At 37.0% G+C, this 23,759-nt stretch overlaps 2 protein-coding genes and 1 non-coding gene across 3 annotated transcripts; 2 read left to right on the top strand and 1 right to left on the bottom strand.

The window, feature by feature from the left end:
* Positions 1–4,069: 4,069 nt before the first annotated feature.
* On the top strand, positions 4,070–4,199 carry LOC137730390 (U6atac minor spliceosomal RNA). The gene has a single exon (XR_011068150.1). It is a non-coding gene; the product is annotated as a U6atac minor spliceosomal RNA (small nuclear RNA).
* A 1,793-nt stretch (positions 4,200–5,992) lies between these two features.
* Positions 5,993–8,696, bottom strand: LOC137729101 (violaxanthin de-epoxidase, chloroplastic). The gene is made up of 2 exons (XM_068467930.1): positions 8,280–8,696; positions 5,993–7,692 (listed from the first exon to the last, which is right to left on the bottom strand). The coding sequence occupies exons 1-2, from the start codon at positions 8,580–8,582 to the stop codon at positions 6,364–6,366; spliced, it is 1,632 nt and encodes a 543-aa protein (XP_068324031.1). The 5' UTR covers positions 8,583–8,696; the 3' UTR covers positions 5,993–6,363.
* Positions 8,697–10,211: 1,515 nt separating this feature from the next.
* On the top strand, positions 10,212–23,395 carry LOC137727620 (RNA cytidine acetyltransferase 1-like). The gene is made up of 26 exons (XM_068466445.1): positions 10,212–10,393; positions 10,637–10,728; positions 10,830–11,001; positions 11,105–11,227; positions 11,764–11,937; positions 12,170–12,280; positions 12,372–12,505; positions 12,641–12,734; positions 13,440–13,538; positions 14,580–14,716; positions 14,954–15,042; positions 15,424–15,547; positions 15,661–15,748; positions 15,827–15,926; positions 16,005–16,057; positions 16,284–16,460; positions 16,576–16,613; positions 18,656–18,749; positions 19,161–19,340; positions 19,462–19,552; positions 19,651–19,720; positions 19,791–19,938; positions 21,240–21,368; positions 21,544–21,669; positions 22,721–22,786; positions 22,890–23,395. Exons 1-26 carry the CDS (start codon positions 10,289–10,291, stop codon positions 23,148–23,150), a joined length of 3,075 nt encoding a protein of 1,024 aa, XP_068322546.1. The 5' UTR covers positions 10,212–10,288; the 3' UTR covers positions 23,151–23,395.
* The last annotated feature ends 364 nt before the right edge of the window (positions 23,396–23,759 follow it).

Here is a 23,759-nt window from a genome sequence, read left to right as displayed (position 1 = left end):
GTTTTTCATCTTTATTGAGTATCTTTCGCTATTCGTAAAGCGCTTGATTTTCATTTAGATGCTTGATCACGATCTAGGTATCAATTAAGTTGATTTGATGCAAGTTAGAGTAGATGTCATACTTAACTTGGGTTTAGCTTCTTGCAATTGATACCAAAAACACCTATTTGTAGATGCCATGCAATTAGGGTTTGTGTGATTTTCCAACAATTTTCATAGAGCTTAATGGGTTCTTACTTGTTTAAGTTTTTCTAGATGCTGTAGAAGGTTAACATGTAAGGATACTTTTGATGCAACCAAATGTCATGGCCGTTGAATAATTTAGGGAAAACCGATCATCAATATGGGTGAACTACTTGAGCATAACATAGTGAGGGAATTAAGTAAAATTGGTTATGGTGAATTTGGATGCCCTAGGTCTTATTTTCTTATGTTTTTAATTTTATTATTTCTTGCATTTTATTTTCAAGATGTATTTCATTTTAGTTTAATTCAAATTTTCTATCTTTTCCGTTAAAGCTTCGCAAGTATAATTTGTTTCAATTTAATTAGCAAGACTTTTAGAATCAATTCGACATCTGTGGGATGCTATCTGTGCTTATATGCTATACTGTCATCAGATTTGTATACTTTCGAGGACTACAATTTGAGAAATAATGAAGTCAATTTTGATTATCTAATTTTTGCAACTAAGGGGTCATGATTTTACGGTTATATAAAAAAACAACCAAACTATAATACAAAGCATCGAAGTCTCTTTTTTGAAAATTTTAATGTATTCGCAACACCTTCAAATGATGTTTTGAACTCCTTATATGTTACAAAACTTATAATCATAACACCATTGATTATTCATGTCAACAAAAAAAAAAGATATGCTAAATTGAGCTAAGTGGCTTTCAAACTCTATGTAATATGAACTAACACTATGCTTTCACGTATAGTACACATGCATGTGAAACCCAATGTTGTAGGTTTGTAACCCCCAAAGAGTTAATGCAATAGATCGAATCCTCCTTCTTGGACGACACATACTTCATTGCTATTGTTTGTCTTTGTGTCGTATCATGTTGCTTCTCGATCTCCTTATTTCCCCACTATCTTTTTTCTTCTTCTTGGCTAGGTTAACTCTTACTAGGTCGAAGCTACGTATATGTTAATACATACTATGCTTCTTTCTCTTGTATTGACACATTCATATCCCAATAACACAAGTTCCAAGACCGAGATATGCTAGTCACCACTAAATTGACCATGCTACCCCATTGAGAGATGACATCACAAGCCAACTTGATAGCAAAAGCCATAGTAAGACAAATACGATGGGAGTGAAATTAAACCAAAACGTTCATGATTAATAAAATAAAAGTTGCTTCAAAGTTTCCTAATCAACCTTCCCCACTTGGGTCTTCAAAATTTCCTAATTTCCTAATCAACCTCCCCACTTGGGGACACATATTCAAGGGTTAAACTCCGATATTATCACGTCACATCAGAGCAGTTAGAAGTTTTACACAACAGTAAACACATAAAAGGGCAGTGCTATGCATAATCGAGAGTATGATTATGTGATTATTACAAACTAGAATAAACTACAGTAAATGAATCATCACCTAAAGTCCAATGGATGGATGCCTCACTACCAAGCCTACTTGTCACCTCCGAGGTCCTTCGAATATAATAACCCTCATTTTGAAATCATATATATTGTGAAAACTACATACATATAATACTACAATAATAGTAATTAAGTTCAGATCACATCCCTCGGCATTTCAAAGAAAAATTACATAATCAAAGTAATTTAAACGTATAGCAAGGAGATGAAGTCGCGTCTACATGATCGGTGACTACCGCCTACTAGTGTTTCTAGCCTCTACTAGAAAGATAAGAACTTGCAAATAACATACAGCCGTAGCTAGCTATACGATATTTATTATGACCATGTGGTGAAAATAAATCACCAACGGTCTCAAAATATCAATTTAATTTAACTGGATATAAGTCTCCTCAAAGACTATCAAGAATAGTAATATGCATCGACATATAATAATAATTTATGTGAATTGATTATAAAGCTAAAATAAGCTTTCATGAACATCCAACGAGAAAATCGTCTAAAAGTACCGTTTAGACATTGAATTAGCACAAACGGAGAGCACCACATAATTTTGAACACCTAAAAACCTAAAACTAGGTCTCAGGTCTTGCACACGCCGCCGTGTTCCGATCAACGCCACCGTGTGGTCACCATCACTAGCGAACATGCCGTCGTGGTTCGGCGAGTAAGGGTCGCACTTGTCGTCACCGGTGCCACGCACCGGCTACAGGTGAGAGTTAACAGTGTTAACGGAATATACTTGCTGGAGGGAATATGTCGTTAAGTCTAACGGCACAGTTAATGTTACCGTTATGTCCAACAGAGATCGACATTGACCGTCGCTGGCGTCGTCGCCGGAATCTACAGAAAACGATCAGGGCTTCCCTCGAGTTTCAAATCAAAGATTTCTCAATTGTTGATAGAAAATTACCCTCAAGGCTCAGGAACTTACCCAAACACGTTTTACAAGGAGTGGAGGTCAAATCCACCTCGGATTCGACAGTTTTGGCTCGGAAGAACCCGTCGGAAACTGCAGAGGAAAACAAGGAGCATGCATACATCAAAACAAAGATCCCCAACTCGAAATTCATCTAAAAAACTTCACAAAAATGCTCAATAGCTTACTCGGGTGTGCTGCAATAGGTTTTGGGGAAGAAAGCACCACCAACTATGCATGGATTAGAACTCGAAACTCAAGTTCAAACTTCAATCCTAGATTAGAGTATAGTTATTCAGAAGCATTGTAACCCTAACAGACTTCGAACTCGACAGCTTTCGCCCGAAAATGCAGAGGTTGAGACCCTCGAGTTTCAATACGAAACCATGACAATGCAGCACAAAACAACATAGATAAACCCAGAAATTCGAAGAATAAGCAAGAGCCTCACCTGCATTCAAGAACGGAGCTCAACACTCTCGGCTCCCATGGCAGAGCATTGCCCAGTGCTCCGATGGTACATGCAATAGTATGGCTGGGTTCCTTGTGTCCCAGAGATTAATATTACAAGGTTTTGGGTTGGATTTACTTCAAACTCGAAGAGAAATGAGGATACGAGCTCTCGGAGCTTAGACAGAGTGAGTGAGTTCGAGAGTGAAGAGAGAGAGAGTTCAATTTGAATTAGGGAGAGGAGGACCGACTGACCGAGAGTGGGTTAATCCCACATAGAAAAGAGTGGGTTAATCCCACATAGAAAATTCTAACAGTAAAATTACCAAATTACCTCCCCATAAATGAACCCTCGAGGCTTCAATTCGAATTTCATTTTCGATTTCTCATTCACGTACATGAATATAGTGAGGAAAACGTAAGAAAGTATAAAATATTGAATTTTAAGTCAAGGCTCAAAAATTACTTAAGACACTTATTTAGGGGTAAAAATCGTCTTTTCACATGTCTCGAGAATAAGTTACATTATTTTAAGATATAGGGCATAACATGTATGATCGGCTTGTTTGTTTTCTTTTTTTAATTATAATTAAGGGAAAATATTCGAAACTATTACATAATTTAGAAGAGTGGGCAATTTCGAACCTGTGCCACATGAGTGAAAATATAAGACTCTAGGATATTGGGATGTATGAATGATCTGTCTTTAAAAGTATAATATATCATTCCAAAATGTATAAATATAATTAATCTCCTCCTCTACCAATAAATCGGCTCTTCCTACACTACCATTCATTTATTTATCAACATTAATATCAAATTTTAAGTATGGACAAGAACAGAGCTCAAAACTCTCGGCTCTTGAACGCATGCATTCCTTGGTTACAACTTACAAACTTACGAGTCACCAGGACAACATTTTTGTGTAAAACTACGCTCTCTTGCTATATGTTTTAGACTTCATTGAATGATCTGTTATCCACTATAGCACCAAGCCCAAACCAAGGAAGGAACACTATCCCACATCGACCAAAACACAAAGTCTTGTCTAGTTTATATTGCTCCCAATAACAAACAAGCCTGTGTTCGTAGAAAGGAGAGATGGTTGGCATCTCCCCTGACAGGGACGGGAACAGCTTCCGAGCTTACCTGTTACCACACATCCGGTTAAGGCTACCCACCCTTGCGGTGGATCTATAACCCAATTTTTTTTAATTTTGTTTCCATTTTAGACAACATCTACGCTTACCAAACTCTCTCAATATTAATGGATTGGTGATACGACTCTAAGATATTGGAGTCCCAACTATCGGAATCAATGAATGAAAATGCATAGCTACTTCTGAAAGATGGGTTAAATCAACGACTGGAGCCTCCAACCAATGAATTGGAATCGATGGGCTTCTACTGTCATTGTCTAATGCCGGCCCAACCAATGTTTTCTTAAGCCGACAGTGTTAATGGTGATACGTTTACCAAAATATGTAAGAGTTAGCCTTTCAAGGGTTATGAACGAAGATATAAAAATTATTATGATTTCTTTTCAACTTTATGCATTTTCCCTTTTATCATGTTTGATCCTATCAAATGGCTATGAGTGGTGTCCACTGGACTGTGAATTCCTCAGATGCAAAGCGACCGTCTTCTTCTTTTCACCTTTTCGACAAATCCCAACCAAAAAAATCAACATTTCTTGCCGCTCCACCAAGTCTCCTCCCAAATCCCCACCGGATTTAGCCGAACCCACCACCACCAACAACAACAATAAAAGAAAGAACAAAAACTCATCTTTATCTTTGTCCGAGCAACTCTAACCTCTGACCACAACCACTCTTTGACCCTCCTATTAGCACTGGGCATTTTTAGGCCCACCCAATGGTGCAAGTTGAGGAAGGAGCTACGAAAAGCCCAAGAAAGATTGAGAAGCCCATGGCCTAAAGGGCTTAGAAGAAGATATGTCCGAAAACTCTAAGCTTAGCTCGAGTAGGGCATGTAAGGGGTCCTCCGACCACCAGGAGCACGTCAGCAGGCTGACATCTTTATTATACAAATCTCCAAGAACAGGCCTACCTAGATGTCAATCACACCATGTGGCAGCCCCCAGTCAATGGCAGAGACCTAGGATGTGATGTACAGGTAGTCGGAACAATGGTTGGGAAGGCAAGGTTGGATAACCAAGGCCGAGCAAGGCGTTCAGCTCACAACATAGTCGGAACAATGGTTGGGAAGGCAAGGTTGGATAACCAAGGCCGAGCAAGGCGTTCAGCTCACAACATGTTGACAAATCGCGCCAATTTGGTTGAACAAATGTCATGTCATTGCCTACTGTCGGGTTGATAGGTGAAAATGTGTGAACACCCTAGTATACATAGGTGGCACATTAAATGTCAAGTTGGGGAGACCCAAGGGTGAGAGGTTCATTGAGGGCTTACATAAAGGGGCAAGGACCTTCTGTATTGGGTGTTGGACGATTGAGAGAAGAAATAATTGATGTATTAATCGAGTGCTATTTAGTATTAAGATTAATACAGGATGTAACCCGGGGGTGAACCACTTAAATTTGTGAGTCCTATTCACTTCATTTCATATCCAAAGCCCACCTATGGTTCATCATTTAATTTGTTAACCTGCAGATTTTGAGTGTTAACACCTCCTTCTCCCAAGACCAATCGTAGTTGATATTCAACACGAGTTATGTGCTTCTTGTAGTGCTTTTTCAGGATTTACTTTCATTTTTACTAAATATTGGTTTCAAAAATATTTTCACAAGGGCTTTCAGTCATTTTAAAAACACTTCCAAACAACTCCTAATTCTTTACATTGGAGTATAAGATTCGGAGAAGAATACCAAAAAGCGGAAAGCATCGCCCCTTTTAAACTCTTGTATAATAACATAGATCTAACAATATAAGTCTTGCACCAGAAATGCTCTGAACATGTACCAAAGTATCCAAGGCTTTGATGGATCTAAATTTTGTTAAGAAAATCCATAATCATACTAAAGAGAACAGAAAACTGAGCTTATTATATTCGATGAATTAACCTTTTTCATACAATCTAAATTATACTAACAAGGCAACTTTACAAATATTAATACATAAAATTGAGCTTGATTCAGCTAAGTGAAAACATATGATAACAGTCAACCAAAAAAACATATGATACCAGTGATTTAATGAGAAAGCAGGCACCTTAATCAGATTGTTTGGCCAAATTGATCTTCTATTGCAAGAACAATTGTGTGATTAAACTTTAATCGCTACCCTTTCAACAATCTCGGAAAATCCCTTAATTTCACAGCGCAACTAGCGGAGCTACTTGGCCAAGCTTCCTTTTCAAGTCTCTGACTCTTCCGTGCACAAGGGCATTTTGAAGTTCAAATATCCGCCAAACCCGACAAGGACACCCCTTGCTGATCCTTAACCTGTATCACTGAATGCAAACTTGAACCCTCGGGAATTCCCAATGGAGGACCTAAACATGAAGCATTATTAACCGTATACAGCTCCCACTCTTTAATTCCACACTTCTCTAGAGCAGAAATTAACCTCGTCCTATGCACATCATTTGGGTATGCCCCATCCGGACTGACAAGCACAGCACCGGTATAACATTGTCCTGCAGCTCGAGCAGCACCGCTATAATAAAACAAACCCCAACTAAGATCATCAGCAACATCCACAATTGTCCAAAACTCATTCGATACAACCCCATTGTCCAAGACACTGAAGTTGAATGTCCCCGGTATTTTGCTTCTCTTGACTCGATACTTCCGCCTCCTCCAGACCATCTTCCCCTCCAATGTTTGTACCTGAAAAACTGGTTCGTACCAAAATGACCCTCTGGCCTTCCCCCTATAAAAGAGCTGGTACTGACAGGGAAATTGATCATAAGCTGGGTTCTGCCCTGCCACAACACGCCAACTCCAATTCAAACTCCCCAACCAACCAACGAAAAGATCTTCAGCAGTTTCGTGGCACAAGTCCTTCCCTTGAAATTTAACCATGGGTGGCACATACGGTTTGTCAGGGATCTTTGCATCCAATCCAAGACAATTATGTTTCTGCAACACGCACAGAGAAAATGCTTCGAGATTTGGACTCTCATACGAAGCAATGCACCGATAGTTACACACTTGATCTACTGGGCTGCACCGATTCAAGCATTGAAGTGCTTTCCGACAATTTGGATCCAAGAGGCAGTTTAGTACCTGAGGCCCGCAGTTCTTCACCATGCAGCTCAGTGTAGAAAGACCTCTCGATCTTAGATTCTTCAGGATTGGGACTGGTCTTATGTAAGTGTTAATTATAACCAATAAACAAAACCTTATATCATCCGTATTATGCCGATCCCACGCCTGTGATACAGTCTGGATCACTTCCTCTGATCCACTGTTCGTTAATTTTTGTGAAGTGTCAAAGCTTTTGCCTAATATATTTCCCTTGGTTTCACTCCGAATATCATATCCTCCTAATCTGTTTGCTAAATTGGGAGATGAGTCAAAGCAGATTATGTTTCGAATATTCTGACTATTAGTTTGAATCCATTTAACTGATTCTTGATTCGTAACAGAAACAATCACCAAAATATCTGCACGTTGAAACTCCGTGTGGAAATTTACGGCAATTTGATTATCAGATTGGCAGATGTCATCGGTAAAAACAAGCATTTCATATGCTTCGTCTACCCATTTCAGTCTTTTCGCCTGTTTACAGGGAAAGTATCAGGCAACAAGCAATACAAGCGTAGCAGCCAAAAACCAAGCACAACAACATACTCCACAAATCTAACTCGATCTAAACCGCCTTTTCAATGGTAACTGACTAACAGAGATATAACTAGAATGTGGCCATCTGTTGAAGTGTCAATGACGGAGGCTCCTTCTATCCAAGGTCTTAGTACGAGAAATTCACAGGCCAGTACACCACATGTCATTATAATTAGATTAAAGTTTTTTTCTAGTGACCCTCCAATTGTATAATAACATATGACATATCGCTCCACGTTTCTCAGCAACTAAACGTTAATATGGGGAGGGGAAGGGTTTGAACCCGAAACGGGGCGCAGTTTGAAGAGGAATGTCCTATCTATCCTGACAATCCACCACTTATAAAAAAGTAGTAATATTTCATCATAACTGACAACTCTATTTTATTACTTGTTAGAAATTCGAGCAATTTGTTGAAAAGAAATTATAAAAACAAATAATAAATTAACAATCTGTTTGATTAAATGTTGTTCTTGGATTCATAAAGAAAAGTAAAAGAAAGCAAATTGAGAGCGATTACTTACAGTGTGGAGCATGACCTCTTCCCAAGGTGTGGACTTGAGAGGGCTGAGGGTGCCTTGGCCGACAACTGCTACTATTCTCACCGGCGTTGTCTCCTCCGCCGTCACCACCGCGCTCGAATTCACTTCCTTAACCGCCAAAACCGGGGGTGGCGCACGGTAAATTGTTTTTCCAACGGCAACCCGGGAACATGGAAAATGAAGAAAACCGGCTGCTGCGGAAGCTGCGAACCGCCGGTTCAATGAAACTGTGGTTCTGGGTTTGAAAAGCGGTGGAACTGCAGCTGCTTCCAGAGCCATAGTCATGATGTCACAGCTCACCTGGCCACTCTCTGTCTCTCTCTTCTGTCTGAGGTGGTTTTCATGGAGAAACAGAGTGAGGTACAAGTAAAATTTGGGAGAGAAGATGGGGGAGAGAGTAAAGTGGGGAGGGAGGGAGGGAAGAGAGCGACTGGTTTTCTGGAGTTAATTTGGCCACGTGTTGCCACTTATTTATTTTTTATTATTATAAACCAATACTATTATTATTTTTAATTGTATACTAAATCTTTTGCAATTATTTTTTTGACAAACTAATTAAACTAAATATATTTAAATATAATGAGAGTTATAATGAGAGTTGAATACAAAATTTTAGAATCAGTGATAAATATTTTAAATTAACTGATATACAAGTCGCTTACTAAATTGTGAGGTACTTTAAATGGATTGATCTTATTCATCCAGCCTTAATAATATATTTTAATTATATTTTTATTTACTTATAAGTGACATACTGAAAAGTTTTAAATTTGAATAGATCTAGATTCTCTCATCTCTCATTTTACCTTTCTTTCTCTCTCATAATATTTGAATGCATAAGATTATGTTACGTCAACGTCTTGCGCTGACGATTTTTTTTATAAGAGGAGAAAGAATAAAAAACGTGTGAGAGGAGAAGATGAGAGAAGCAATATTCTAAACCTAGGCGCTCAACGGCTGGTTGCCGTTCCGATTAAGGGCTAATCGGTAGAAAAATCGGATCACCCACTAGCTAGCGTTAGGCGGGACACTAGGCGGGGCAAGGCTAGGTGAGGGCTAGGCGGGACAAGGCAGCGTTGGGAGGCAATAGATCAACTAAGGTTTTAGAGCTGCACCATTTCATCTTCTCTGCCATCTGAGTAAAAAAAGGTTGTGCAGGTCAAGAAGAGAAGAAGAAGACAATGAATAGTAACCTTTTAAAATAACCTAAGGTTAAACAACATCGTTAGTTTGTTTTTCTTAAGTGAGAATTTAATGGGCTTCCGCACACTTTAATGGGCTTGTCCACCCAAATAGTAAAGTCCAAAATAAAGCTAGTCAATCTGTTAATGAGAGTTGTCAATTAACTGTTTATTATACTACCTATTAATTAAAGGACATTCTTTGTGAACTAAAACTAATGAAAATGGAAGTATAGTTTTTTATGAGTAAATATTTACATATTTATAATAATAAATACTAAATTTACTTAAATCTGCCTAGGCCGCCTAGCCACTTCGGCGCTAGGCTCCAATCCAACACCCGACTAGCATCTAGATTTTTTTAACAACCTTGGAGAGAAGATGAGGAAGAGTTGGGAATTAAAGGAAAGAGAATCTGATCTCGGTTAAATATAAGGGTGTGATATCCACACATCCCGTTTTACTTCTCATACATCTTTTTAATTTTTGACCGTCGAATCGGATGAATTACAGAAGATCAACGGACAAAAATTATCAAGAGGTGTGTGAGAAGTAAAATGGGATGTGTGGATAACACACTCCTAAATATATCCTGAGTCACAAGTTGAATACAATTTTTTCGATTTTCATATTTAGCTTTGATAACAGCCGTAAGATAGCCAATCAACGGCTGAGATGAACATAATATATGTCCGCGATGCTAGTCTCTTTCTCACTGGTTCAACAAAAGGCTTAAACCCTGCCCGACGACAACTGCCGTAGTTATAAAGCAAGTATAAACCCTGAACCCTAATTGCAGAGAGAGAGAAAATGAGGAAGAAGGTGGACGAACGCATCCGGACCCTAATAAGCAATGGCGTCAAAAACCGGCACCGCTCCATGTTCGTCATCGTCGGCGACAAGTCCCGTGACCAGGTACTCCTAACTTCTTCTATTCCCTATTTGCTATTCCTATTGGATGATGAGTTTTGCAATGAATTGAATTGGGCAGAAAATTGTACCAATTTTACATTTTTTTTGTTTTGTTTTTTTTCAGCTGCAAATTCTACTCACTGAGTAATACTAAAAACCTCAAACAAAGAAATTTTATCGAAATTTAACCGAAAACTAGTTCTGACGAAATTGGCTAAATTTTATTGAAATTTATATGGTCTTCAGATAGTGAATCTTCATTATATGCTAAGCAATGAAGTAAAAAAATCACGTCCGACTGTCTTGTGGTGCTACAAGGACAAGCTTGAGCTCAGCAGGTTGGTTTATTTTATTTTCCTTTCTTTCTTTACCTTGTTATAACGCGGAATTTTGTTTAAAAAGTATTGATTCGTTTCATTTGACTGTTTGATTGATGCAGTCACAAGAAAAAACGTGCTAAGCAGGTAAAAAAGATGATGCAAAGGGGGCTGCTTGATCCCGAGAAGGTTGATCCTTTCTCACTTTTTGTTGAAAGTGGGGGATTGACTTATTGCTTGTACAAGGATTCAGAAAGAATTCTTGGTAATACCTTTGGAATGTGTATACTTCAGGTAACTTAAAACTTATACCAACTTTTCTGGTTTAGCCGACGACTCCCTTTTTATAATTAATTGAAGTCAAGACAAAGTTTGATCTTTTTTCTGCTGCGTTTAGGATTTCGAGGCCTTGACTCCAAATCTACTAGCAAGAACGATAGAGACAGTTGAGGGAGGTGGACTAGTCATATTGTTGCTTCGTTCTCTAACCTCACTCACCAACCTCTACACCATGGTTATGGTATGCATATAATAATATATCTTTCTCTTACGCATGCACATTAATAATGCTTAGTTTTTAGGCCGGCATGGTTATGCTTATTATATGATGCTAAATCTGGAAAACTAGCTGTGTTAAAGTTTCCCAGTTTATTTGTAATGATTTGCTTGGCTACAAGAAAACTTTTTGTTTATTGAATTGCTTGGCTACAAGAAAACTTTTTGTTTATTGAATTGCTTGACTTTCTTTAAGAGAATGCTGCTAGACATATACGTTTCCCAGTTCGACCTAAGTAGGCTAGTTGTTTCTTTTCATATTCTACTGCAAAAAAGAAGAGGAAAACAACTAGGATTTCCTCATAATATTGTTTTACTTGTTGAAGTAGTTTTGAGTTGTACTGCATTATGTACTTTGAACAAATATAGCAATAGCCATGCACCACATACTATATTTGATAGCAATTCTTTCATGTCATGTTTTATTTGCAACACTGTTTTTTTGTTCTCTCAAATACAAAATATCTGTATACTAGTCTTATCACTGCCTCTTGATTTCAGGATGTTCATGATAGGTTTCGAACTGAATCCCATTCTAAGGCTACTGGGCGTTTTAACGAGCGTTTCTTATTATCGCTTGCGTCATGCAAATCATGTGTAGTCATGGATGATGAGCTGAATATTTTACCAATTTCATCTCATATGAGGTCAATTACCCCGGTTCCAGTTAAAGAGGTAATCTTAAATTGAAGGAACTGATAAACCGAGGCATGCTTTATTTTCCTAGCATCTTATGCCAGGTTGAAAAAAGAATAAAAATAGTTTTGTCAGTATATGTTTAAGCTCAATGGTTATTAGGATAGTTTTTAGGAGTTCGTGATACCATTATTCAATACCTTATAAGAAAAATACTATTGGTGAATGAAGCTTTGACAACTTTTTTCTTGTCTTCTGATCATGATTGAAGGACTCTGAAGGGATATCAGAGGCACAAAGGGAATTGAAGGATTTAAAAGAGCAACTGAGTGATGCCTTTCCAGTTGGCCCTTTAATAAAGAAATGTTGTACGTTGGACCAGGTAGGTTGTTCTCCTGATTTGTATTAGTTTTTAAGCCTTTATCATGTGTACTAATATGACTCAAAGTTTGAGTTGGCAAATGTTTCAACAGGGAAATGCTGTTGCTACATTTCTTGATGCAATCTTGGACAAGACACTCCGAAGTACTGTTGCCTTGCTTGCTGCTCGAGGCCGTGGAAAATCGGCTGCACTTGGTTTGGCGATTTCGGGAGCTATTGCTGCAGGGTAGTATGCCTTTTACAATGTATTAAAATTGTTTGTGTGTGTGTAGATGTCATTTAAAACTGTTTTTGTGTATGCGTAGATGTTTACACTCATATTAATGTACTATGTTTTGACAATACAAATATATCTTCACAGGTATTCAAATATCTTTGTAACTGCACCCAGCCCTGAGAACTTAAGAACCTTGTTCGAATTTGTTTGCAAGGGTTTTGATCAACTGGACTATAAGGTATGTCATTTTGTATTCCTGCGGGTGGTTCTAATGTGATCTTTAGCAGTCTTGTCAAAAATCTAATTCTTATTAATTAAAAATCCACTTTCCTCTAAGATATGCGCCTTCTCGTGAGATTTAACTCCCAAATAAGCCACAACCATTAGCAAATAACAATATCTTAGAACATACACTACTCCAAACATTTGTGACAAGAGTTGCTAATTGAAAAGGGTAATGCAAACATATGTGATCAATACTCGCCTTTCCTTCCAGCTAGGAGATATGGAAGGATAGAGTTGTTAGGAGCATTTGACAGGTATTAGTTTTCCTATGGATTATCAACTCTACATAAGTCTGCACTTTATGGGGGCCTAGCTTTTTAACTCATCTTATATGTCTCAACCACAATGTCAGTTCAAGGTTCTAACGAGGAATGAATTTTCTGAAAAGTTGATTGATAAGAAAATTGTAGATTCTCTATCTTCATCAGTTTAGTTATGATTCAAATGTTGATGAATTTAATTTTTTTTCCTGCTAAGTTAATAGCTTTTACGGTGAAATTGTTTATTTATCAAGCATTTTGGTGTTTGAATGTTTTATTCTGTGAACTACATTTTATCTTTCATTAATTGTTATATGGTCATTCCTTTTCTTCATTTTTCAATCATTTATTTCGAACGCACTAGTTATTGAGCTTGCTATTGTAACCTATGTTTACAGGAACATATAGATTATGATGTACAGAAAAGTAGTGACCATTCGTTGAAGAAAGCAACTGTACAGATCAATATATACAAGCAGCACAGACAAACAATTCAGGTAAAATTATATGGACATTTGGTTACATGTGTGGTATGCTGTGTGAGCAGGTGTTAGAATAATGCTGTAATCTGGGTAGTAACTATGTTAATACAGTTTCATGTAATGACTCACATGCAAATGTTAGTACTCCATATTGATGAACTCTTAATGTTGTACATCCCAACTTAGCTCATTGCAGAGCAATAGAAGAATCTTTGAGAACTATTGTGGGGATTTACAAAAGAATTCTTGGGAAAGAGTTGGGCATTCTTATGGCTTCTCTCTCTCTCTCTCTCTCTCTCTCTCTCTCTCTCTCCAACCAACTCGGATATTTCATTTTCAGTAATTTTGTTAGATTGGGGAGTTGCAGTGAGATAGTTGTAGATCTGTTTTATAATGATGGAGGTGAATGTTGAGGCATTCGTTAGGGCTGTTTCGTTTTGATGGTGGACTTCTGGTTCACTGAGTGTTGTACATTTTTTTAGCCGTTTAATAAAATCTCTTTTTCTATAAAAAAAAAAAAATAGCAATACGAATTTTGATTAGTCAGTTGATGTAAAAACACAAATACATGGAGTAATTATTATTCATGAAAAGGTGATAACCAAGTTGTAATAGAGAATATTTTTCTATTGGATAGCCGCATCACTGTTGCCATGAGTTTGTTCACCTTTTGCCCATCAAATGTCATGGGTTGTGTATGCCCTCATATATGATTAGTGGTTATCTTTGCTGGACTTTTCTAAAATTTTATTGTACTTGTGCCCAAGTGCATCATTTTTGTTATTGGTGTGAGCATATTGAACACAATTTAGATGGTTTGTAATTACTGAAGCTTGATTCCAAAACCATGTTCCTGAAACACCAACATTTTTGGTCAACCTAAGGTATTTTGCTGGCAATCATCCAGCATCTATGGTATAGAGTCACTCAACATGCCTGTGAGAGTGTGAGGTGCTCAAGACCTTTATACCTCATGTAGCCTAAAAGAAAGAAATTGGTACCACTCATTGCTTATGGGGGCTAGCTGTTTTTTACTTTTGGTACTTGTCCTTGCAGTATATACGGCCACATGAGCATGAAAAGCTTTCCCAAGTTGAACTGTTGGTTGTTGATGAAGCAGCTGCTATTCCACTACCAGTGGTGAAATCTTTGCTTGGTCCTTATCTGGTCTTCCTTTCATCTACTGTTAATGGGTAAGAGTCTTCCATGTTCTTCCTTCATGTCGTGTATTCTTATCATGTGTTCTTTATGTTGGATGTAATGGTCTCATGAAAGTTCTTTCACTTTTTGTGAACTGTTTCCACTTTTCCTTTACTCATGCTTGATGTTTTTCTTTTTATAAGTTTAACTGTTTAACTCTGAATGCAATTTTTGGTCAAAAAAATCTATGTGGTATTTAAATACTAAAGGACATTCTTTTACACTGAAAGCTATGAAGGTACGGGTCGGTCTTTGTCCCTAAAGCTTATACAGCAATTGGAAGAGCAAAGCCAAACGTCTGCTAAAGGGCCTGTATCTGGTATGCTTACCCTTCATCGGCTGTGTATTGTATTTTCATCTTGACAGCTTTTAAATGGGGTTGATCAAAATCTCTGATCCCCCCAAAATTTGAATTTATTTTCAAATTTTTATGTTTCAAATTTGTACAGAATCCCTTGTAACAGTGAGGATTTGGCAAATTAGAATTAAATTAGCTAGAATTTGCGGGGTAAGAAACTAGGTTACTGGTGTTTTTTTTTTTTCCTTTCTCTAGGATGAAACTTTACACATTTGCTAACATTATTGTTTCTTAAATATTCAAACGGTTGGCTCTTGCAAGTGAGTAATTAATATGTTCATTTTAAAACTATTTTGTGATCTTTGGACAATTTTCTGAATTGATGGATGTCCCTTACTGTAGGTCGGCTTTTCAAAAAGATAGAACTGAAAGAATCTATCAGATATGCTTCTGGTGATCTGATTGAATCCTGGCTTCATGGTTTACTTTGCTTGGATATCACAAATTATATCCCTAAACTTAACGGGTAAGAACAACCATGCTTAAAAATTCAGAACTGAGGAAGGTGGTACCATCTCCATTATAACCATTGCCTTTATTAATGATCTCGCTCTCTCTCATCTCTCTCTTTGCTACTAGGTTACCTGCACCAAGTGAGTGTGATCTGTACTACGTTAACCGTGATACACTGTTTTCATACCATAAAGATAGTGAGTTGTTCTTACAGGTAACTACATGTTCAAGTAATGTTGACTACTGATTCTCATTTTCATGTTAATAAACTTACATATTCTAATATTTGCAGCGAATGATGGCTCTATATGTTGCTTCCCACTACAAAAATTCTCCAAATGATTTGCAACTAATGGCTGATGCCCCAGCTCACCACTTGTTTGTACTACTTGGTATATATGCTACCGTTAGAACTGGTCTTTCTTCTTTTGTCGATATTGGCTGGACTTAATTATAATTTGCACGTGCAGGCCCTGTTGATGAGTCAAAAAATCAGCTTCCTGATATTTTGTGCGTCATTCAGGTTTGTCTGTCTTCCCCTAGTTCCGGACTATTATTTCTTTTAGTGTTTCAATTTGGATTCAGAATATGTCTACGGATACCCAAAATTTTATTGGGTTTTTATTTATTTATAATTATAATTTATGTGAAATAACAAGAAAGGACAAACTTTTAACATGTACTTCATCTTCTATAAAACAAAAATTCTTTGATGCTCAACATTTTATGTGCTATAATTTTGCTCTTAGGTATGCCTTGAGGGAAAGATTTCTCGTGAATCTGCAATGAAAAGTTTAAGCGATGGTCATCAGCCCTCTGGTGACCAGATACCATGGAAATTCTGTGAGCAATTTCAGGACACTGTTTTTCCCAGTCTCTCAGGTGCTCGGATTGTACGAATTGCTACACATCCCAGTGCCATGAAGGTATTCTCTCTTTATGGTTCCCAAAGCCATATGTATCACCAGAATTTTGTTGAAATGGTATTTTATAACCAGGGATCTGTTGAAATGGTAATTTAATTTTCTTTGTTTGTTGTAGATTGGATATGGATCACAAGCAGTGGAACTATTGACAAGGTATGCTCCTCTTTCAGTTATTGCTGCCTAAAGATTTTTGTAGATCACACACATGATCCGGATGTCTGTGTGGATGACTAAGGTGTTGAGAAAAATTGACTGAGTGATTCTTTTAGCCCAATATGTCTACACTTTGAATGACAAGATTGAAGATTCTCGGCCTCAATCAATGCTTCAAATTGCTTTCTAATGTGTATTGCGATTACAAAACCAACCATATATCTATATATTTTAAAATAATACTTGGGTACATAAAGTCACAACTAGAAATGTGAGTTTCATGCTTTCAGTTCACTTGGTTTGAAAGCTATAGAACACACCATATTGGTGCAGGAAAATGATCACTTGAATTTGGAACATGGGTCATCCTTCTAGTTTCACCATTTGTGTATCTATGATTTCAACTTTGATATGCAGATGGCTTTCTCGCAAAAGATCTCTCAAGTCATATGATGGTAGTTGGAGAAATAAGTGGAAAAATATAGAGGATTAGAAGTGATACCATATTAAAACAAGGTTATGTTGGAGACGGAAAGGTTTAGAGTAGCAGAGTTGGTGAGGGGTTATGTTGGGGAACTTAAGTCTTTTTCATCTAAGTTTGGGTTATATTTCTAAGAGTTGGGAAAAATTCGCTAAAGCAAGGCTAATTTCCGAATTTCTCAAAGGAAAGGAAAAGTCGTCCATCGAAAAGATAAGGAGTCCAACTAGAACTTACTTCAGAACAGTTACAGTGAACATTATAACCCCGCCCGTCTGGAGAAACCAAACCGTGGGCATGTTCTGAATTGCTTTGACAATGGATCCATGAACACATCTAGTGTTAGGATTTTGGCTCGTCAAATATGTCCTAATTGGTTTAGGATTGTTTTAGGAAAATTAGAGGTATGCCGATTCTTGTCCTAGAGGGATTAGGAAAGAATTTCAGTTTTCCTTATTCAATTTAGGTTTGGATTTCTAGAAGTCTATTTGGATTTGGATAAGTGTAATTTCCTAGTCCACTTAGAAATAGGAATTCAATCAGCCTTGGGACATGTAAGCTGACCCTATGCCTATAAATAGGGTGCGGCAAGGCTTAATTTTTAGAGAGAAAACAGCCAGAGACAGCCGAGAGTTTTGAGATTAGTTCTAGTGTTTGCAAAAGTTCTGTAATCTCTATTATTAATCAAAGGAGCGGTGATTTCTCTACCTGGAGAAATCACAATTGGACGTAGGCAAAAGTTCTGCTGAACCAGTATAATTCTTGTGTGTTTCTACGTTTTTCTATATTTGCTAGTTTAGTCTATTGCCGTTGGTTACATTAAGGAACAAGGTCTAGTGGGCGTGTTTTTTCAACATCTAGGAAGTTGCTATCCTGAAGAAAATCCATCTCATCCCTATTATTCTTGAGAAACTCTATAGTTTATTTCTATCCAAACGATGGCCAAGATTTTGCAGTGCCAACAGTTGAGCTTACACTTGTATGTTTAAACAATGATTGGAAATTTTCTTGGTAATTGAAGTTTCCAGCAGAGAAAACACTACAAACAAACATAAGTAGCAGCATTTTTAGGATGATAATTTAAAGATAGACCTTCATTGTTGACTGCACAAATTATTCTACCTTTTTATATAGGTCATACATTGATTCTGACCTTGTATACTTTTGGTTCTAGATTTTTTCTTGAACTTCTTTTTATCTCTCAACCCAAACATGTCTGTTATTCCTTGGGCCCATAAATCCATCTACTATTACTGCAAATGTTGTTGGGGACACAGATATAAGGAGTGGCTGATGTGGACATTCTAGTGATACCTCTGGTATGTATTATGTGCTATGTGGGTGACGTTGGATTGCTTTTGTTGGGGATCTAGACATAAGGAATGTGTGTAATATGTGTAATGCATTGCTCTTGTATAATGGAACTCGTAAGTACTTCATTATTGAGATAAAAAGTTTCTATTCTAACATTTCACTGAATCTCTTTGGTTCTAAAAGTTGATGCTTCACATTTATGCTTTTATATTTGAAAAAATGGGAGTTTTAAGGATTTATTTCTCCTCAGGTACTACGAAGGACAGTTTGCTCCTATTTCTGAACTGGACATTGAAGATGTTTTTGAGACTCCACCACTCAAAGTCACAGAAGCTGCTGAGAAGGTCAACTACAATCACTCAGCATAGTTTCTTTGGTGCTTTGTTTTTATTTTTTATTTTAAATATTTATAATTAACAGGTTGGAGAACTGCTTATATGAGACTGTTCTACATATTATTGAAAACTATTGTTGGAGGACAGTTTTGTAAGTCAGAGGTCTGTGGTAAATGCAATGCTTGTTCTCTTGAAGTGTTTGAGTTGGTTAAACTTCGTCCTGTTTGAGTTGGTAAAAAATTTCTGTGTTTGAATATAATTTGAACTAACTTTTGTGAATGATCATTTGTCGTGTTAATTTTAATCATAGTGATATCAAAGTATATCATGTATTGGTTTGTTTGTTTGGGATTAATCAACATGCCTCCTGTGCCTTGATATTGTTTATCTGAATGTTACCTATGTCTATTTTACTTGTAGGTTTCATTACTGGAAGAAAGTATAAAACCTAGAACAGATCTTCCTCATTTGCTCGTTCATCTTCGTGAAAGGCGACCAGAGAAACTCCATTATATTGGTGTCTCCTTTGGGCTTACATTGGACCTTTTCCGTTTTTGGTGGAAACATAAGTTTGTTCCATTCTATATTGGACATATTCCAGTTAAGATGGATTCCCCTCCTGACACTGAATCATTTATCCGTTAACTGTTTTTTGAATATTATCATTTGTGAATGAATGATTGATTAAACAATAATTTTGCATTTCTTTTCAATGTAATAGAGTGCTGTGACTGGGGAGCATACATGTATGGTCCTCAAATCTTTGAAGAATGATGAACTTGAAACCAATGATTTTCGTCCATTCTACCTAGGTGGGCCCATTTTTATTTGGAGAACCTCTGTTCTATTTAGATTTTTGCAGATTTTGTGTACTTCAGTCCACAGCTTGATTATTTGTTGGCTACCCCAGATTTCAGGAGAAGATTTTTGAGACTATTGGGTTATAGTTTTCGTACAATGGATTATAGGCTTGCTATGAGGTACTATTAAAAGTTTCCTTCTGATAAGTGCTTATTGTTCAAGTGCTCATACTAACTTGTAATTATCCAGCATCTTAGATCCTAAGATCAATTACAAGGATCTAGAACCCAAATCATCTACCGTAGATGGATTCTTACAGTCAATCACAGACTTACTTTCGCCTTATGATATGAAGCGACTACAGGCCTACACCAGCAGTCTTGCTGACTTTCATATGGTAAGTTCTCTGAACAATGGTTGATTGCCGACTTGCCCATCATAGTGCTATGTACTGTTTTGGGATTTTTGTCTTAGGATTACCAATTGATTCCATGCATTCATGGTAGAAAAAAAAGTAATGTTTGCATTACAAAACAAAATATACCTTCCCTTTAGAAAAAATTAAATATTTGCGTTACAAAAATATGCTTTCCTTTATTAAAAAGAAAAAAGTAATATTTGCATGACAAAAGAAAATTTGTATTCGCAAGTGGCCCTTTACAACAATGGTGGAAAGAAGTTGAGCCTTTGCATGATGGCGTGGGTTCGAACCCTGTCAGTGACTAATCTAACATCTAATCTAACAAAATCTATCGTTTGACAAAAAAAAAAGGAAAAAAGAAAAATTGTGTTCCATTGCGATAGAATTATCATCTCAATGTGACAATGTGATTATGTGATTATGATAATTGACAGTCCTGGAATATTTGTTTTCTTACTATGGACAATCTGATAACATGATTGTGATACAAATTACTCTTGCAATTTTTTATGGATAATCTTTTTCAAAGTGAACTATTAGGACATTTTGTGTTCAGTTATTTATCTATGTGTATATATCTGTGCAGTTGGGAAGTCCAAAAAATAAAACACTGAAAGTACAAAATTGCTATTTTGAGGGGGGGATTTGTTTACTTTACAAGTAATTTATGTTTAGGATTCTGTGGTTGATGTTTCATCCCGTGCTGTGTTACATAAAGTTCAAAATTGCTTGTTAGAGAGCAGAATTTGTTTAAAGTAATTTGTGTTTATAATTCTGTGGCCAATGTTTCAACCCTGTTCTCTGTGTTACATAAGAAGATGAGAGAGTTGCTTGAAAAGATGAAATCAATAATGGTTAGGCTTTTAGACCCCTCCTTTTCCCCTCCCACCCTAAACCCCTTGTGGGTATTCCCCTGAGGGAAGTGAACCCATTTGTTGTGAGGCTCTCAGGAAGGTGCAGTGCAGCCATGATCGATGGCCGTGTTGGTCTATATGTGTTGATTATGGTTTTGAGTGGATTATTTGCTTCCTTCTCTTTTTCGGAAAAACAGCCAGTTTGAATGTGCCAACATGTCTTCCTCCGGTTAGGCATAGATTATTGCATTTTCATCCTTAACTATCCACCATGCTAAATCACCCGAGAATTGTTTTTTAAAATTACAGTTTAAACCCTGGGGTCCATTTGGAAATGAAGTGTTATTTTATAAACAGAGATCCTCTTGTATTCTAGTTATTGTTTGTTTATACATATGTCAAACTTATGTTTTTGTTTTACAGATTTTGGATCTTGTTCCAACGCTTTCACATCTGTATTTCCAAGAGAAGCTTCCAGTGACATTGACTGGTGCCCAGGCTTCCATATTACTCTGCATTGGCTTACAAAATCAAGATATCTCCTATATTGAGGTTTGTTTCTCTACTTGTTGCTCTTGTGGTTTGCTTGGCTATACCAGTCGCATAGATGCGAGCGTGCACTAAAACTCACTTGCAAAGACAAAACACTGTTCTTGGTGGCTTCATTTGTACCCTTTATTTCATTCTTTATCAGGTGTAAATTTTTACTTACATTCATGTTTTCCAGGGGTTGATGAAATTGGAAAGGCAGCAAATATTGTCTCTCTTTATAAAAGTTATGAAAAAGTTTCACAAATATCTATATGCTATTGCATCTGAGGGCCTTGAGTCAACCTTGCCTAAACCAAAAGAAGTAAGTTCAGCAAAGCAGTAACTTTTTTTGTTCTTATGGAAAATACATGACAAGTTGGTGGTTTCTATTTCTTTTCACGTCGTAGAATGTTTTATGATTCTCGTAGGCTTAACAATATGATACTGACGTGTTTTGCTCATGAGCCACTTTGGTGAAAGCAATTCTCTCCGCACCTGAACTATTTTGTTTGATATGTTATCGTTAAGTTTACACTTTTGCATTTCTTTTGCATACAATCTCCACCAGAAACAATTTTTTTACTTATAGAGAGAAATTTCACAATTCCAACATGTCTATTAAGTTGTACGGAATTTCAATATGCACTACAACATCTTTCCATTATGAACGTATAGATCTTCACATGAGAAGTTCTTTTTAAAAATATATTGCAAGATGATAAAAATTATATATATATATATATGTATGTATGTATGTATGTATGTATGTATGTATGTATATTTTGTGCATAACTAGGCTTTAGTTAGTCTCGAGCTCAACTCCTGCACACATGTGAGGCTTTGCAACTGACTTGATAGGGCTTGGTTGACCTCATCATCCTTGAGAACAAGAAATTAATAAGTAGGCAACTTTGTTTTTTATGCAATGTGGGGCTACTGCACGGATATTGCCTGTTGATATGGATGATTTGCTTGTGAGCCTAAAGAGCTGACCATGACAATCTTGGATTGGATGCTTGGCTCGTTTAGCTTATTTGGGTACCTTGAACGAGCTTGTGCTGAGCTTCATTAAGCAGCATGCAAGCAGTAGTTTGGTTCGTTACCTATTTATAACCATCTTTTATCGCCAGCAGGTGTAAGATTACTATTACGTCCCAATGAGAATGAGAATGAAAACATAAACTCAGTTGTAGTTTCTAGCAGCAATATGCTTATTTATTTGATCAGTCGAGCAAAGCTTTGCAACAGAAGTTGTTTAATGCAAGCTTAACATTGTCTATTACATTATAAAATTTGTGTGCATGTATGTATGCTTTTGTGCTTTTCTTCTGCCTAAGTTGTAACTCCACTCTGATTCGGAAATTTTGGTTCAGACTCTCTTGGAACCTCACAAAATCTCTGTTGATGATGATCTCAATGATGCTGCAAGAAAAGTTGAGGTATGCTTTATTCCTTCCTTACCTTCCCTGTTACCCAACCTACCTTTCTCTTTCCTGTGTTCTGAATTCCAAGAGTTGGGCTGACTTGACTACGCACATACAGGACGGGGTGAGATCCAACAGAGATGAATCATTAGATCCCAAGTTGCTTCAGCAGTATGCCATTGGGGACAGAGATGCAGACTTTGAGAATGCATTACAGAATGGCGATGTAAACTTACCGGCTGGTGGTCTCGTTAGTGTGAAATCAAGTAGAAACAGAACGGATAAAGGTAAAGAGAGAGAGAGTCACAAGAGCGGGGAAAAGCGACGTAAAAATGAGCATGGCTCCAGCTCAAAGTCCAACAAAAAGAAGAAACATTGACATAGTGACGGTCATGTATGCAACTATTGTAACATTCAGTAAGAAGTCACTTTAAGGTACCAGAGGCAATAGTGATAGTTATGTATGCAACTGTTATAACATTCATTGCGTCGATGACGATGTATTTTTGACACAAACAGAAACAGGTATGCATCAGGAGATGACAATTTTGGTTCTTTAATTCGACTGTGACCTCAACTTCGTCTTTCATTTGTTTCCAAAGTGAGCCGAAATAAAAATCTGAACTGACATGATCGAACCATTCAGTAACCAAAATCGAAAATTTTCCAAACATTCGGTACGAGTATCGGTATCAAATATTTGTTAGTTGGGTAGTCGCTTAGTCAAATATTAGTTCAATACAAATCAAATCTTTGGTACATTAATAATACTTACAGGATTAAATCAGTCCCAGTGAATTTGATTTCGTATTTGCACATCTTTACTACAATTGACTCGTGCGCTTGTGAGGTAAATAGGAGTGCAAAATTGAAAGGAGGCATGCCGAAATCATTTGATAAGCCATTGTTAGTTAGTGACTAATTTTGACATGGTATCAAACCAAGCAGTAACTGAATGTCCAATTCAAGCTCCAACCGTGCCAAACTA

The sequence above is a fragment of the Pyrus communis genome, chromosome 3 (genome assembly GCF_963583255.1).
Source record: "Pyrus communis chromosome 3, drPyrComm1.1, whole genome shotgun sequence".
Taxonomy (NCBI): domain Eukaryota; kingdom Viridiplantae; phylum Streptophyta; class Magnoliopsida; order Rosales; family Rosaceae; genus Pyrus; species Pyrus communis.
Note: the sequence above shows the minus strand (reverse complement) of the source record. Positions and strands in the feature narration are given on the sequence as shown.

Coding starts and splice junctions, on each gene's coding strand:
- LOC137727620 (XM_068466445.1), top strand. CDS start 10,289: ATGAGGAAGAAGGTGGACGAACGCATCCGGACCCTAATAAGCAATGGC. Junction 16,614..18,655: donor GCAGTGGAACTATTGACAAG/GTATGCTCCTCT, acceptor ATTTCTCCTCAG/GTACTACGAAGGACAGTTTG. Junction 21,369..21,543: donor AAGATATCTCCTATATTGAG/GTTTGTTTCTCT, acceptor CATGTTTTCCAG/GGGTTGATGAAATTGGAAAG.
- LOC137729101 (XM_068467930.1), bottom strand. CDS start 8,582: ATGACTATGGCTCTGGAAGCAGCTGCAGTTCCACCGCTTTTCAAACCC. Junction 7,693..8,279: donor AAGAGGTCATGCTCCACACT/GTAAGTAATCGC, acceptor CCCTGTAAACAG/GCGAAAAGACTGAAATGGGT.